This window comes from Epinephelus lanceolatus, chromosome 20 (genome assembly GCF_041903045.1).
Source record: "Epinephelus lanceolatus isolate andai-2023 chromosome 20, ASM4190304v1, whole genome shotgun sequence".
In the NCBI taxonomy this organism is placed as follows: Eukaryota; Metazoa; Chordata; class Actinopteri; order Perciformes; family Serranidae; genus Epinephelus; species Epinephelus lanceolatus.
The window spans coordinates 24,632,636-24,650,898 of NC_135753.1; the positions used below are offsets into that span (position 1 = coordinate 24,632,636).

At 42.7% G+C, this 18,263-nt stretch overlaps 1 protein-coding gene across 1 annotated transcript in view; it reads left to right on the top strand.

Moving 5' to 3' along the window:
* stau2 (staufen double-stranded RNA binding protein 2) overlaps nt 1-18,263 on the top strand; it is a 128,972-nt gene that overhangs the window by 59,400 nt on the left and 51,309 nt on the right. Inside the window, exon 12 of the mRNA XM_033639159.2 lies at nt 10,408-10,769. Coding sequence (XP_033495050.1) covers nt 10,408-10,769 — 362 coding nt within the window. The remainder of the gene's footprint in view (nt 1-10,407; nt 10,770-18,263) is intronic.

Consider the following 18,263-nt stretch of genomic DNA (forward strand, 5'->3'; position numbering starts at 1 on the left):
ACTGGAACTTTGAAGCAACCTTTTCCCACCAAAATTAGTGCGTACATTTGGGTTTCTTACATGCAGAAAACCCTGTTAGAGACAGCCAATGAACTCCTTTCCCATTGCCAGTTGATGATGTGCCACTCTTTTTTTTTGTTGTTGTGCTGTGTCACATTTAGGGCTGGGTTAAACGATTATTTTTGTAATCGATTAATCTAGAAAATAGTTTTTCGATGCATCGATTAATCTAACGATTCATTTTTAAATCTGATTCGATTCGATTTCGATTCGATTATCGATTATCTCCCCATAATTTGACCTATATAGCAATTAATGCTAATTTATCTCCATGAATAAAACACAAATTTCTTCTTTCCAATATATTTTTATTATCAAGTTCAAAAATGAATTGTATTGAACAATACAACAATAAAGTGCACACAGTTGTAGTGCAATGGAATCCTATAATAAAAAAATAATAAAATAAAACTTTCTTTCAATAAATAAAACTGCAAAAAACACAATCTGAACCAAAATCTTATCAACATAAAATAAATAAAAAATAACAGCAGCGGTGACAGCTGCAATTTACAAAACAACACAATGTGTGACAGCAGCAACTTAGCCTAATCATTTAAATCTGTGAAATAAATAACAAATAAATTCAAGTATTAGGCCTATTACAGTTAAGTGAACAGTAGTTTAACTTTTAGTAGTTACTGGAGCTCCCAGGACTTTACAAAGAATAATAAAATAAATAAAAATTTCTTTCAATAAATAAAACTGTTGTGCAAAAAACACAATCTGAATCAAAATATAAACATAAAATAAATAAAAAATAACAGCAGCTGTGTGTGTGTGTGTGTGTGTGTGTGTTTAAGTGGGCACATGTTCTGTGTGTGCGAGGCTGGAGCACAAGTTACGTGGTGCGGTTTGGATGAATGCACAAGTCACGTGGTGCGGTTTGGATGAATGACGGGGTTAATCATTGCAAACAAGGAAAGAAAAAAAAGTTGAAAACTTACGGTGTCTTCTCCTCCACACAAGCAGCTCCCGGGTGCCTCCTCTTAAGGTGCTGGTGCATCGCGGTAGTGCTTTTATGGTATGCCATCTCTATTTTGCACAGGTCACAGACCACCGAATCGTTACCTTTAGGTGTAAAGTACTCCCATACTTTTGACATCCTATTATGAGATCTTTTCTTCTCCCCCGACTCGCTGCTACTCGATGCCGCGGCCGCCGCCATTTTTTGATTCTGAGTGACGACGCATCGACGTGCAGTTTTTGCGTCGACGTATTTTTTGCGTCGACGTCATTGATGACGGCGACGCGTCGTCCCAGCCCTAGTCACATTCTGTGGCACAAACATGCCAGATAACAGGTTAGTAAACAGTGGAAAGCAGCATGGAGGACAGTGAAAATGTCACGTTGGTTACCTCTTTTTTATATCTGTGACTTATTCAGTCTGTTTTTCAAACTAATCCAACTGGACTAATTTGGAACAATGTTAGATCTCTGCTTGGAGGAACACAGACGGATTTTGTGTCTTAGATGACAAAGAGTCACAGAAGATATAGACGGTTGCACTAGAAATCCATCGCTGCCGATAGGAGCTGGAGTGGATAAATACCCCATGACTACAGCACAGTCATTTGTCCAGAGACTGAAAGCAGATTGTAACCTTTCCCATTAAAGACAAAAGCCAGATGTTTTTGTCCAGTGGGAAAGAGGCTTAAATTGTCATTGCAAAGAAGCTACAAAGGAAGCTCATATTAATGATGATGTAGTGTATAGTAGTGATGCACCATAGTATCAGCACATCATCAGCATCAGCCAATGTTGGCTGTGAAATGAAATATCCGAATCGACCAACATGTTGATAATATCGGCAGATCATCTGTATTGGCCGATATCGGCTTGAAAATGAACTATAAGAATCGGCCATCATGGTTTTTCTTAATTATATATTAACCATGTATTTCTTAATTAAACAGCACCCAGTGTCTGTGAGCGGCAGATTCCCCCGGTGGGCTGGAAAATAAAATCATTGAATTAATAAATATGGACACTCTAGATTTCTTCCTGTGAAGCTGACATGAAAACTATTTTGGTTCAGTAAATGTCTGCTGTCAGTCAGCCTGGTGGAGGCAGTTTGGCCAGCTGCTGTGCTCTCAGCTCCACAGGAGCTGCTGCTGCCAGACAGCTGCCACTGTGTACAGAGACGCCGAATACAGGTGGACGATAGTTGTATGATTTTGCACTCTCTTTTTAATCTTTATGTATCTATTACATTTATTTATTGATATAATGGAAAAAAAGCAAAAACAACAAAATGATTGGCAGTTGTTTAAGAACCACGGACAGCACTGTTTCTCAGGTGCAGGGGCCGCAGGTGTGTGTGTAGGACACAAGCGTGCTGTCCTTAGTACTGAACATCGCTGAGAAGATTGATAGCCTGCCTGCTTCGGGTAGTAGTAAACAAAAATTTCGGCCAAAATTCCTTTTTATCCCCACTAGAGTAATTTATAGGGAGGAAGTGAAACAACAGGGGAGTGGGATACGTTTAAAACTAAAATTCGATTTTCATCTGATTTTTGGGTGTGCCAGCCTCCTCTTTGGGTGGTGCAGGCACATCCTGGCACACCTGTGGCTACGCGTGTTCAATCAGTCAGATGTCAGGTAGAAAACAGCATCTGGACAGCACAGGAAAACAAACAAATAGACAGAATGGCAGGACAGTAAAACAAAACATGCAGTACAATATGTGGTGACGGTGATGCTGTATTGTTTACAAAGATTGAATTAAAATACATCAATTAAGATTATTTGATGTTAATTATTTCATGTAATTTTTCTAGTCCTGATCGCCAGCGTTTTCTCCTTGTGTGAGGGAGCTACGTAACATCCTGTTGTAAATTCTGTTGTGGAGGACAGCAAAAAGTTGAAATATTTTGATTGGCACTGCAGTCTACCATTACTGTTGCCAGTATTCACTGCCAGTGTCACCTAATTTTACCGTCCTGCTCTCGTCCGCTAAAATGAAATCCAGTTTACTGTCTCCCTGATTCCATGTAAACGCAGCATAAGATGATAAACATGGTTTAGATTATACCTGCTGAACATTAAATGTTGGCATTGTTATTGTGAGCATGTTAGCATGCTGATGTTAGCATATGGCTCATAGCACCGCTGTACCAAAGTCCTATAAAGTTGCTTGCATGGCTGTGAATTGTCTCACGGTGCATGAAATAGGCCCCTTTTAGAGCAGACGAATGCTGCTGCAGGTTTATTGCTGCTGTATCATGAGATTCCTCTTTGCTGCTGTAAGCTGACCATAACCTGTTTATTTATCTGCATGTAAACATCCAGCTCTGTCCATCTGTTTCTGTCAGAGATGAAACCAGATATGAAACAAATACAGAGACATGGGGAACACAGCCTCCTTAGTCATCAGAATTCTTCCAGTACATTTTTAAGTGTAACAAAAATAAAAAATAGCTTCATGACAGGATTTATGTATGAATTTATATGGGAATGTGGTGGCCTGAAGGGACCTTTTATTTATAGAGAGGGGGGTAGGACTCAAGGACTCTTCCGTGAAAAGCGTAAGGATGCAATTTTGTAGGAAACAGCTGGTGTACATCAGCTGTATCTGTTAAGCTGGCTGTCTTATAATCAAAATAAAAACAATGAAATAGCCTTCCTCTCACTAACCCTGTTTCAGGACTTCACATTCTATTTTAAGATGTTTTTCTGGTCTCTGCAGTCTGGCAGTGGTGTTATTTTTCCATTTATTCCACATGGTGTGGCAGTTAAGTAAGTTAGTATGTATTACAGGTGTAATAAGTTATGCAGGGAATTCATCGTCATGTGTTGCTTAAGCAGATCAACGTGCATTGTAATTCGTGAGCTTGATTTGTTGTGATGTCCCAGCTTGATAAAAGGACACACGGCAAGCAGTTTCTCTCTGGATGCCAGCAAAGTAAATGTCAGCAGCTTTAGAAAGAGCAGCTTAGGGGACAAATGAACAGTGTGTGAGATGTGGAGCAGCAGAGTGGAAAACAAACAGATAGCCTTATTAGATTCGAATGTGCTGTCGTCACTTGGGTGTAATGGAGGCTCTTGGCAGCGCTGCAGTGCTCGGACATGGGGTATCCAGCTTCAGTCTAGAGAGGAGAGTGAATGTGATGTTTCTGCTTTCTCATGTTGAAAAATACAAAGCAGATTGGTAAGAATTTTGTGTTTGCCCATTGCTGGTCCAGAGTGGATATACAGAATCCAGATAAGAACTGAGCCCCTGCCACAACTTTTATAGCACTCATATGTGTGATTTAGTCCAATCCTCTGAAAGATATATCATCTAAATTATGTTTATAGATAAATGGTTGTTCTCTTGGATAAACTATTTTGGTGGTTGTGGTTTCTATGGTAGCCCAAGCTCCAGGAATTGCCCAATACCTCCAGAGCAGAGCCCCGTGGGAAACAAAGTCTCCCTTATTTGGTGATTATTCCTATTGTTGGCTTGGAGCGTGTCTTTGGTCCCATGCCATTCCCACTCATAGTTTATCTCACACTCAGCATGAGGCGTAACTATCTGCTAATTACCTCTTTAAAGTTGCCTAAACCACACAACACTCACACGACGCTAATGTCTGAATAATGTTTATTGCATAAACACCATTTACAACTCATTCAAACAGATACAGCTGGTCTCAGTTTTCTCTGTGTGTGTGCGTCTATGATTGCTGAATGGAAGATGTTTCTGGTTTGTCCGATGTTTTGATTCACTATGCAGTTTATTGAATAGAAGTGGGAATAACTAAATAAAGTCTGCAAAATTGCAGCGTACTCAGTAAAAATAAGCTCTGGCATCAGAATGATTGTAACATGTTTTATATGATAAACAGTGATAATTTGTTATTTGTGCTGAAGTGTGGCGTTTAGAGAAAACAAAGCACGGAGACTTGTTTGTCAGCTCTTGACAAACTTTACAAGTGTTTAAATTACAGAAGCTGTTTTACAGCTAAGTTCCTTTTTACTAATAAATAACATTTTACAGAGATTTTAAAGTTCAAGTTAAAACAGCTGGCCGTCTTGTTTGTGCTGACCTCAAGTGCTGCAATAGTTTACATTGTAGGGCAACAAAATACATTGTTTGTTCTATCGTTGTCACGATGTTAACTTGCGCAATTAACATATTGCGGGAGACTGCGGTATTGCACTTTAAGTATAGTAACAACGTATTAAATTACATTCTCTGTGTAGGTGCTGTTTTGTCCGATAACCGCCATGCTGTAAACTCTTTGGCCAATTAGAGAGAGCCCTCATCATTAAGCATCATCTGATTGGTCAGAATCTGCATACATGCATGTGAGGTATGAGGAGTATTTAGATAGTGCTGTTGTACTACTTTGCATGGTTAAAAGAGGACAGTGTGATAAGATGAAAGTGTGAATGCCAGAGAGGAACTGGTGCCTAAAACTGATATGTCGTCAGCCGTCTGAGTCAAGAACTGAGAACACTCTAATATTTCTTTTTTAATTGCGAGTAATACTGATATCACAATTTTAAACAACAGTATCCCATATCGCATGTTTTCCTCGTGTGTGTTGGTACGCTGTGACATCACTGAGTGCCTTTACATGCAAAAATTTTTCGGTTTTCGCCAATTTTTCTGAAAAAGACATTATTCTTAGTACAGTGTTTACATGGCTAATGAAAAAGAATATTCCCGTAATATTCCTGTTAACATGCAGCCGTGCAAACTCCGATTAACGTGCTCTAACATGTCGTTTATCACATCAAAATATAGAAAATTAGAACAGCTGGAGCAGCTTGCCATCTTGCTGTTTTGCTGTGGTGGACTTGTTGGACTGTGCAAACACAGCCTCCCTCTTTCATTCCTTCAGCTACCTTCTTGAAAATGTCAGGGTTGTGATATTTGCACATATCCAAAAACCTGTTGAAATTCAAGTCTTTCATAATGTTTAAAAGCTGGTGTGTCTCTTCTTCCAAGCCAGAAATGCAGGCTTTTCTTTTAGACATGCATCTCTACTCCTGTCTTGTAAACTGTTAGCGAGCTGGATCGTGTACAACATATCCAAGAGGCAGTGTGTCGCAAACCTCAGCTGAGACGCAAATTCCGAATGTGCTGTATAGCTGGCCAAATAATGCTATCAAAACTCAAACAATGCCGGCAAATCCCACATGTCTTAATCAGAAAACGATAAATTCGGAAAAGGCCTAATTCCGAATATTTTAACAGAATATGCTGTTAATGTGACCCGCAACAATTCATTCATTCATTTTCTGTAACCCCTTATCCTGTTGGAGGTCGCAAGTCTGCTGGAGCCTATCCCAGCTGACATTGGGCGAGAGGCGGGGTACACCCTGGACAGGTCACCAGACTATCACAGGGCTGACACATAGGGGCCGTTTATACGACAACGATTTCAGTAAAAACGGAAAAGTCTGTCCTTTGCGTTTTAAAAAACTTCTGCGTTTATATGACGACGTCATTGAAACGATCCCCGTTCACACGGAGCCGCAAAATCTACTGGAAACGCTGTAGTATGCACGCCAGGCCAATGGGTGGCAGTGTAAATTTGCAAAGCAACACCACGGTATCACACCATGCGCTTGCGCTGAAGCTCCAACGTCGTGATTACAAACCAAAACAAAGAAGACACAATGGTGAAAGCATGCACAGATAACTTTATCTGGATGGACGACGAGGTGGAGCTGCTACGGTAACAGATCTACACTTCACTTCAAATCAACAGGGTGAGTAGCGCAAACAGAGCTCAGCATTGTTGTTGTGACTGTTGGCATGCCTAGTGACTGGAACCGTAATGCGCATGTGCGAAAAGTCCGTTTTCAGAGGAACTGCATATTGCAAGTTTACATGACAACGGAGACACTGCCGTTTCCAAAACGTTGCACTCTGGAACCCGTTTTCAAATCGTTGCGTTTTCAGGCACCCAAAACGCCGCTGTCGTGCAAACGATCGGCCAAAACGCAACTAAAGTTTATCATTTTCAGTTGAAATCGTTGTCGTCTAAACAGGGCCATAGAGACAGACAACCATTCACACTTACATTCATACCTACGGACAATTTAGAGTCACCAGTTAACCTGCATGTCTTTGGACTGTGGGAAGAAGCTGGAGTACCCGGACAAAACCCACGCTGACACGGGGAGAACATGCAAAGATACTGTCATGTTTGGAATAATGAGTGAAATATTAGTGTGTATGTGGACATAGCCATTGTTGGGTGTGGTTACAGGTGCAGTAGGGCACACGTCTGACCACACCCCTCAGTGGTATTTGCATTGATGTATTAAGAGAGCTGGATATTATTTAACTTTGTCTCTTACATGAGAGGCGTCTGACATATTTTATGAATTGAATGGGCGCCACCCTGAAGTCAGGCATCCAGTTGTCTTCTATTTTTTTGTGAATCCTTTCTGCATGGGTATGTTATTTAAATCCTGTCCGGTAACGGCGAACTCCAAATGAACTTACAGAGTATAACGCAGAATGGCTAATGAATATACACCATCCTTGAATAGCATAAACAATGGGTGAGATATGATGAAAATCTTTTGCATAATATGCCCCTGTCACAATAATTATGTTACCAACTTATCAAGGTCATGTCCTGATATAGCACTATATCGCCCTTGTGTTTATATGCATATTTGTTTAAATAAGAATGTCACCCACACTTAAGCAAACATGATGCCAAAATAAACAGCAGGGTTTTCCCGACCATTATAAGACTTGGGCGCAGCGCCTGGGTTCGGTTGTACCTGAGCTCATGTACAAACTGTTCTGTACACACCTACAAACTCTCATTGGCCGGCCGCACTCCACATAAACAGCATTGCTGCATTATGTAAAGCAAAGTGGAGGAAAGTAGGTAAGTGTGTCACAGGCTATCGCTCAGTCCTTCCGTTTTTGCTCTTCCACATGAAACGCACACACCTCAGGCACCCACACGTACTCGTTGTGTGTGTGCATTGAAGTGTGTGGTTCTGTGGGCCGCAGTGCTACAACAAACAGGGTGGCTCAGAGACAGGAAGGGAGTGTAGAAAGAAAGAAGAAGAAAAAGAAGTAAGAAGAGAGTGATTTTTCTCCCAGCTATTCCCATGGGTATTGCAGCAGGGCTTTTCACTCGAGTTGCCACATTTCATTTCCTGCTGTGCATATGTGTGGTGTGTGTGTGTGTCTGTGCGTTGTGTGCATGTGTGAACTATGTGAAGGTCTTGCTCCACCGTGGTGATTTATAGCGGCGGGCTCTGGCCCTATCTGTTTTCGATCAGTCTCATGCTTGGCTCTGGCTTCCCTCCAGCGCTCCCCTGGCCCACCGGACGCCGAGTCTGGGTGGGACCCCTCCAAAACTGCCTGGAACCAGCACCACAAACACGCTCTCCCTTACTCTTTCATTCCCCCACTTTTCAGCCTCACTGTGCTTCTCCCCTGCTCCCTCTCCTCTCTCCAGCTCGCTCCCACTTCATGTACACAATTTCACAATCTCTCTACCCAACAGTCCTCACGCACAAACACACTCCGTCACTCTTACTTATTCTCTCTCGGCTGTCTCTCCCCCTTTGTCTCACTCTTGCTCTTTCTTGCTCTCACGCTCTTGCCTGCCATCTGACACCAGCTTCAAGCACTCAATCACATGCAAACATGCAAACATCCTCACAGGCACGCCCACGCACACTTAAGCAGACAATCACACACACTCACATGGATTACATTCACTGCCCCCCCCCCCTCCTCCAGCACAGTATTCTTTGTCCACAGCTGATGTCATGTTGGCTAACACCTTTCATTTTTTGTGATACATTCAGAATGTGCAGGCCTGCGAGTTTTACTTGCGTAAATTCTAATTAAAGTTGTCATCATGATTGGGAGGGGGGAAAAAATCCTAACAGTTGTGTCATTGCTGGCATGGGGCAGTTTGTTGTAGTATGAGTAATAAGTCCTGGATTTCATTGCTGTTTCCTTCAGCTTCTCTGCTCCTCTGGAAAGGAACGCAAACTTCATTGTTCATAGTGGGAAACACTGTCTGCAGGGTCTCAGAAACCTTAGACAAGAGCAAGCTACAAGTGCGCAAAACCTTCTGTCTTTGTATGTGTGATGGTAATGTTAACTCAAACAGGAAGTGGCCTGTCAGTCATGCGCTCACTCCAGCGCTTTCTCCCAGCTGTTGGCCCCGTACGCACACACAAACAAGCACACACAGACGTACACACAGACACACACACAGCTGGTCTTCCTGTCTCTGGTGACCTTGGCTGGGCTTTGGAGGCTCCGCATGGTTTTCACATCCACTCATCCCCACCTCCTCTTCAATCTGAGCTGGCTCCCAGCTCGTCCTTCTCTTTTATCCTTTCTCTCCCTTCACATCATCTTCTCTCACATCTCATGTTCCTTTCTCTCACTTTCACTGCAGCCACAAAGTGACGAAAGTATTGAACCTCAACCTGTTTCCTCTTTCCACCTGTCACGACCATTTCAGGACAGTGATGTCAGAGTGCAAGGAAGCCAACATAAACGAATGAGATGTATCCAAATGGTCTGGATCGGAACATAGTCTTGGAGCGCTCTTGCACTCAGCTGGCTAGGACCTCAGCATATCTGGATCAAGCTGCGTCCTGCTAAAGAAAAGACAGTCAGAGTTGCCTCGGCCTATCAGATCCAAATCCGCTCGGGACGAATCCTCGAGCCTCGGAAGTTTTCTCACGAGAACTTTGATCTGAGAACGAACCTGCTTCCGAGTTCTTTTGGGTCCTCGTTTGAAGAGCCGTTATAAGTGAAGCAGGATGCCGGTTAGCTGACAGCACTGTTTCCCATCAATGATGAAGTCATAGCCGCTCTGTTGATATTGGTAGATGCTCCGTTTGTGTCTCTGTGTTTGTGTTTGAGAGCGAGAAAGAAAGAGGCTGTGTGTGTTTCCCAGCAGACACTTTGATAGTGCTCAGAACTGCCAAACCACATGAAACCGCCATCTACGTTCAGTGATGGAATGCCAGTTTGGGAGCCAGTGCGCACTCTTGCACACACACAAATTGACACAGTTAGACCCACACACATGCATATACACACACACAAACACACTCTGGCATTGTCTGGTTGTGAGTGACAGAGGAATGTGTGTGCAAATCATTTCAGCGGTTATTAATGAGAGCCATATAAATCCTTTCTCTCTCTTCTCTGTCCCCCAATCTCCTACCTTTGTCCCTCTCTGCTCCTTTATAAACCATGTGGCCTCATCCATGCTATCTCTGCACATTCTCTGTCTGCTCTTCTACTTCCTCTCCTCATATCTGCCTATTTATCCATTCATCCAACCCTTCTTTTTTTCCTCTTTTCTCTCCATCTATTCTCCCTCCCCTCTCCCTTGACCCCTCCAGCCCAGAAGGGTCTGCTCCACCTCAGCCCCGACGTCTACCAGGAGATGGAGGCCAGCAGGAAGCAAGTGGGCAGTGCTCCGGGCCCCGGCAGCAACAGCAGCGGCTCCGTCAACTACATGACATCCAAAGACATGGGGCCCTGCTCTGCTCCGCTGCCCCCAGGACACCCTCCGTACTACAGCGGCTCAGGCTCCTCACCCAGCCCAACCGCCACCATGGCCAGGGAGCTGCTGCTCAACGGTCAGTCACCCACAGCCGACGCCTCCCTAGCCATGAAGGGGAAGAACTCGGCCCTGCCCTGCGGCGTCTCGGTGCAGCCTGCACAGCAGCTGGACTACCTGGCTCGCATCCAGGGCTTCCAGGTGAGATGCAACAAGGTGGACAGCCACCTATAAAGGTGTCCATAGATCTGGATTAAGGTTAATCAGCTTAGTGTTATATTTCATAAAAACGTAGCCATTTCTCATGAAGTCAGGAAGATGCTTTTTATTTCAGGCAAGTAGAAGCACCTCCAACATTAAATTCTGCAGGTAACTTGCTTATTGTATTTGCCCACACAGTTTTCCTGTGCAATTTTGGCTTTATACTTTGTCTGCAACGTTCTGATCATCTGACTGCTTGTGTTTCTTGCCCCATTGGAAGTTCTCACATCTCAGAAATGCACTCACCAAAGTAATCTGTCGTTAGTTTGTTGAGTAAAATGTTATCTTAACTGATAGAAATGAATTAAAGTGAGACCCTAGTTGTATAGAAGAATTTTCCTTTTGCACATGGCAGTATGTTGGGGCTTTGTTTCCTCTGAGTGAAAGCCCCATCAAGGAGGCCTCCGCACTGATATGCATGCAATTGTTTCCAATTTCACATTAATTCCACTTGTGGAATGTAGGCTTGTATTTCATTTTAACTGCCATAAATTAGATCATAACAGTCATAATTTAAACTTGGTAAAAGTTGCAGACACTCTGTGGTACAGCCGTACAGTACGCACACATGCTAAAGTGACAGCACAGCTGTTAGCATGACCATGCATAAATATGACCCCCCACATACACACATTCCTGCCCTGATTCTTCTCCCTCTGGGCCATCGCTGTAAATATGAATGTGGTCTTGGTCATCCTGTGTGGTACCGAGGAAGAAATGTTGCACATAAACACAGCCACACACACACACCACTTAAAACCTTTCCACATAATTGATGCAGGCTTTCTGTACCAAAACGTGCACTCTACACAGACAAACACACACGCAAGCATGGCAGGTGATTTGAGATGTAGACTGGCCAAGAAGAAGAGAGTAGTGAGACATGATTTTGGATGGCTACCACAATCAGGTATTAAACTGACGAATTTTAAAATAGATTTCAATTTATTAAGGCCACATAAATATTATCTCAAACCTTTTATTTCACCAACTCTGATTTGGTGGGGCAGATAACCAAAACAATATTGCACTTAGCATGTAATTTGGTACACTTATAGCCAAAGACATTCTGAAAATATTTGGATATGGAGCCATCTTGAATTGTCAACATGGCGGCCATGGCAGCCATGGCAGCCATTTTTAAAAATGGCCACCAGCAACAAACATTTTCTTATGTGTGATGGATATAATTTGATACTGAGGACACAATTTGTTAAATTTATTTGCCATATCATTATGAATGGCCTTTTGCATACACCCCCACCCCACCCTCATCATGGAAAATTCAAGATGGCCGCCAGTTTTCAGCTGTGAGGTGGACTGGTCAGCTTTCGATGATCTCAGTGTAGAATTTTACATTTTTCTAGATGCTGAATTTGAAATAGGAACATTAGCGTTGCTTGGAAGCTTCCGTCCACCTCACAATTCAATATGAACACCATTTCATTCAATTATTTAGTTCCAATAAAATGTAATAGAGTGGATGTCAAAACACAGCCAGGGCACACTGGCAACACCACTGCTGTAAAACTCAGCATGGGGTTCAGTGTCAGCTTTATAATGCCATGCTTTCTGTAGTCAGTAATCAATGTACTGGTTCTGGTCATAGTTTAGTAGAAGTGTGTTTTAGTTTCCTAAATGCTATCTAATTAATATTGTAGTTTGCATACTTAGATGTAGTTAGATAGCCGCGCCTGAATAGACAGGATGTGCCAGTGCGGGAGAGCAGAGCCAAGGGTAACAGGGCTTTATATTGCTTTAATATAGTTACCCGGATGGTGTACAGATCCACAGGAATTAAATGGCACTGGATGTACGATTGGGCTAGGTGTAGGTCAATTTTTACATCCGAATCTGGTTGTATCCCATACTTGAATGTGTTTCCTGCGGTTAAAGGTGGTAAAAGGATAGCTCTTCGGCCTTTGCTGCATTAATAGTATTCACTGTATGTGAAAGTGTCAAAGAAATTCAAACTTTTGAGTCTTCAAGGTCAATGACCATCAACTTCTTGCACAGCCAAGGCTGATTGGAAGCTCTGTATTATATGCCAAGAGCACACTGCAGAGACACTGATGTTGCCCATGCAGCAAGAAATGGCCATCAGAAAATCATGGTTGATACTGATGCTGTGGTGCTGACTGTGGCAGTGGCTCAGACCTTACAGCCAGAACATGAGCTTTGGTTGGCATTTGGAACTGGAAAGAACTTTCGATACCTTGCAGCCCATGTATTTGCAGTAAGGCTAGGGCCTGAGAGAGCATGTGCACTACCAATGTTCCATGCATTGACGGCCTGTGACACTGTATCAAGCTTTCTTGGCCATGGGAAAAAGACTGTATGGGCTGTGTTTCCAGAGCTTACACATGCCCTGTTGATACGGTCCTCTGCCCCAAATGACATACCACAGGAGGTAATGGCCACAATAGAGAGGTTCATTATACTACTCTATGACCGAACCAGCACTTGCACAGACATAGACATGGCAAGGCAGAAGTTAATTGGAAAGAGACACAATGTGCAGTCAATCCCCCTCCACAAAGGCTGCCCTTGAGGAACATGTAAAGAGAGCAGTGTTCCAAGGAGGCCATGTGTGGGGTCAAGTGCTGGTGTCCACACCGCAGCTACCTCTGCCATGTAAATGAGGGATATTAGGACATAGGACATACCTACTGGATGCAGGCCAGTCCAGCTATGAACTTGTCTCCTGTAAATGTAAGAAGGGTTGTGTTCGGCAGTGCAAGTGCAAGAAAGCTGCCTTAGAGTGCACAGGCCTTTGTATCTGTGAAGGTGAGTGTGAATAAACTTCCCCTTGATTGAAAACCCAAGGTCTGGCCAGGGTATTGTCACAACTGCTGTGAGTCTTGTGAGCTAGAAGGAAGCTTCTAAGAAATTCTAATCTTCCTATTTCAAATTCTGCATCTAGAAAAATGTAAAATTCACAATGGTATAGTAAATAAATGTAACTATATATGTCCGCAGTATCAAATTATATCCATCACACATAAGAAAACTGTTGTTGCTGGCGGCCATTTGAAAAATGGCTGCCATAGCATAGCATGGCTCCATAGTCAATTATTTTCAGAATGCCTTTGCCCATAAATGTACCAAATGTCATGCTTTTATCGCAAATTGCCCAATTCCTCCCTATTTTTGAACTAAGCTACTCCACTAGCAATCGTTTTAACTCAGATTGTATTTTTTTGGTGGTGTCTTCTTTATGCTGTGACAATTTTCCTAAAATTGGATTTTAAATATTGCCAACACACAGTCTGTGTGTCCACAAGTTCAATCTGAAACGGTCAGAGCATCATCCGAACTGTCATTAAGAAATCACAGAGACAATAAAATAATGTTTATTCTGTTTCTCTCTTTAAAAATAACAAAAAGAACCACTAAGAGTACCCGTACCTGATCACACTAAGAGTGGTACTGTTAAAACTTTTAACAATACTCGTCCCTGTGCAGGATGAGTGGTCCAGAGTGTAGAACTGCTCGATAACACACTATCCGTCTTCTGTTTCCCACTGCGGACAGTATTGGCAGGCTGTGGATTTAGAGCTGGAACTAAACCTCACAGGTGCTTCTGTCATTACCAGACTGGACACACACACAGAACAGAAACACACACTCGCCGTTAGCACTCAGTGTGTGCAACAGAGAAACAGCCCAGTGTCTGTTTTAATCAGTGCCGGCCGATCTGCGGTGCATACCATGCCACTGATACCAGCGCCTGTTCATTTAAGCTGCAGATGCTTTTTATCAGTTTGAGCGAAAACATTTTATCTTAACCTGCTGAGGGTTCCTTTGAAAGGCCTTTGTTATTGCTCTGAGCCTTCCTGTGTGTGTGTAACCTGAGAGAGCTCTGCTGCCCGGCCAAGCCCAAACACACTTGTACATATGCGCACACACACACACACACACACACACACACACACACACACACACACACACACACAGCAGGTTCTGTTTAGTGGAAATGGAAGAGTTGGGCTAAGCCTGTGTGTGAAGTTTAAGTCCTTGTCATTCTCATACTGCACAAACCATATCTCACCTCGCATATATATTAGTGTATTGTTGTGTGCGCACCTTTACATGCATCGATCTGAGTTTATACGCACACAAGCATCAATGGTCTTGCATATTTCCGTGTGTGTGTGTGTGTGTGTGTGTGTTTCTTAAGCGAGGAATTCAGGCTGTAATTGAGACATGCAGACAATATGTGTTCTATTGAGGGGATGTTTCATATCATGTGGGTTTGTAATGAGAACCTCTGGTTGCCTGAAAAGCCATGTTAGGCAGACTTTTTAAGGCTTATGTATTCTTATGTGTTTTGTGGGCTAAACCACGACAGATTTTTCAATGTTTTTGCCAAAAAATGCACTTGTCTGCTTTTCCACTGGACACGTAATGTGCCGCTTTGTGTGGAGCCGGATTTCTCTCGACCACACTCAACAACAAGCGAGCGCTCGGACCTGCTGTAAGATTTTTTTTTTTTCGTAGTAATTTGATAATAATCTCCTTGCCTGATTAGTAACTTTGTTTTTGTAATGTAATTATGTTATCCAAGTGAGCGGATTACAGTGACCGCCCAACACTGGATTAAAGAAACTAAGAAAGCACTGAGGACATTCTCATAGTGTCTGTTTCATCCATCCAGCTCTACAGACAAAGGCCCGGGCCTACCTGCTAAGCCCTTCTTTTGATTTGATTGGAAAATAGCCTCTGGTGGAAGCTCTGACGGGATAAGCAACAGTGTGTTGTACTCACGCCAGCTTGGAGCAAGGATGCTGGCACTCACTCCAGTGTGTTTGTATGTGTGTGTGTGTGTGTGTGTGTGTGTATTTCCTATTAATTTGGCTGGCGTGTTGTTGGCACGGCGGGTATGTGCGCTGGAAGTAGGGCAGAAACAAAGAAGCAGGAGGTAATAGACAACACATGGACCAAGGATGAAGTACTGAGTAAGAGCCACGTAACAGACTCTCCCTCTTTCTCTTTGTCCCTGTGTGTCTGTCTTTGGTTAATGTCTTTCTGCACCTCCATCATAATTGCTTCCTCTGTTCTTATTTATTCCCCCTTTCTCACACAAATTAACCAGCTCTAATTTATCTCGCCGTTTGTGTGGTTTGAGGAAGCTGAAGGGTTCGACCCCAGCATTGCAGTCACCAGCTGCCCATTTACTCTGCCATCACATTACTTAATAGAGTCATCACAGACTGCCACTGCCTCAGATCATTAACTGTTGCCTCCCTTTAAAGCGAGCCGGAGATTTTTATATAGAAGATCAACGACTGATGGAAATCTAACGATTTTTACTTCCATCATCTTGAAATGGAGCGGTTACACACACCTGGACTGAGACAAATCTGCTGCCTCAGAGCTGATTTATTCTCCGTCATGCTTTCACGCCTTTATTTTTTCCTTTTGCTTTTTATTTCCAATAACCTGCCTGGTTCTTGGAAGAATGGCATGTTTATCAGAGCAGCTCTGTCTGTTTGTCCATGTCTGAATGTGGACTGGCAGTGGAGTTACTTAGTGGTTGAGCAAGTTAATAAAGAAAGAAGAGGGGAGTGAAAGGGGCAGAGACAGAGAGGAAGTGTGGATAAAAGACCAGTGTGTGTCTCTGTGAGTGAGCGTGTGTGTGTGTGTGTGTGTGTGTGTGTGTGTGTGTGTGTCATCACATGCTGCTTTTATTTGGGAACCAATACTGAGAATGATTCCTCAAACACTGATGGTTAAGAGCGGTGAAGTAGTGTCTGTTCTGTCCACAGTTACATCAGTGACCAGCATGATGGGAATGTGTGCAACCTGATGTGATCACACATTTATTCCTTTTTTACAGACAAAGATGATCTTGTATTTCCTTTGGCTCAGAAAAGATTTTCAGCCGACTATGTGTGCATCAGTTCTTTATGAGATGAATGGACCCACTTTGTTTAACCCATAAATCCGGGATCTTAATCAATCATAAATTATCAGTAGTTCAAAATTAACTATGTAACCTTTGCACATCAGTGAGGATATTGCTTAGGTGTTAGCTAAAATGCTAAACTAATGTAGCAGAAGCACAAGTGGAGAAGAATCCTCAAAGGCATACTATGCAGGATTTTCTTTAAAAAACAATATATAGATTCATACAGAAATAGGGCTGCCCCGACTAAGAATATTATTAGTCGACCAAAAGTCGTCATTTAGGGCCGTTAGTCGACTAGTCGCCCGCATGTTCATGATATTAATTTAATTATTAAACTATATATTTTGGGTGGGGCAACACAATGGTTTGAGTTGAAGGTGTGAGAAAGAATAGTATCAGTAACATTGTTAACACTGTGCTACATTACAGAGAAATACAAAACCGTACTAATTAATACTACTACTACTATTAATATAGGTCTATATTTTATCTACAAGTGCACGTCACACACTGAGCGAGCCGCCTGTTAATGACGCTGTGGGCTAATGGGCATGTAGCTACTTCCATGTTTCAGATGATACGTCATGTTTGTAGTCGACCAATGAAGATGAGTTTACATATCACCTTGGATTCGTCCTTCACCTTCTCAAAATGATCCCACACTTTGGATTTCCTGCCCGACGTGTTATTAACTAGCCTGTGGAATAACCGCAGGTACCAGCCCTGGAAATTAACCCTCTTCCTGTGGCTGTCCTTTCAAATTATATTCCCATATGATCAGGTTATAAAGGCTTTGATATATTTTGACAAGGCACAGCTTCTAATTAAGTTTCACATGTGTTTGTTTGATTGTTTTTTCTGCGACTAAACAACCAATGAAATCTTGCAGACTAATGACCTTTTTTGTCGACTACCATTTGGTCGACTATTAGAGGGCAGCACTATACAGAAGTAATCCCTGTCAATTATTGCTTATGACCCACTACTGTAAAAATATGTAGCACTATATTTATCTGCACAGACTCCGCCCTTTGCCTGTATTGTAGTCAGGGCGTTTCTGGTGCTGTAGCCCCAAGCCAAAAACAGTGCACAGGTGAGATACTGAGCAGGTAGTGGCAGCACTCATCCAAGAGGAAACTACGAAAACTGTGGGCACAGGTACAGCAAGGTGAAATGCCACGTGGACAAAGGTCATTCCAAAACAAGAGTGAATCTAGAGTTGACTTCTTTCACTTTCACTGGCGAGCACTGAAGGAGACATTAGGGATGAAGAGTAAAGCAGAGTTGGCCTGTTTTCTGTTGGACAGGTAGATGCCAGCAGTTAGCTTTATTAGCTTGTTAAAGTGTCAGTAACAGTTGTATCGTTTGTACAACTGTAGCTTTAGTGTACATATAAGCAGCATAGGGAGGAGGGGCAAAGTTTGAACCTTGAACAGTGACCAACAATTGTTGTATAGTTCACCTTTAAGTTAGCAAACTGACACAGTAATGTGCCTTATACAGCAGTATTTACACAAGGTATG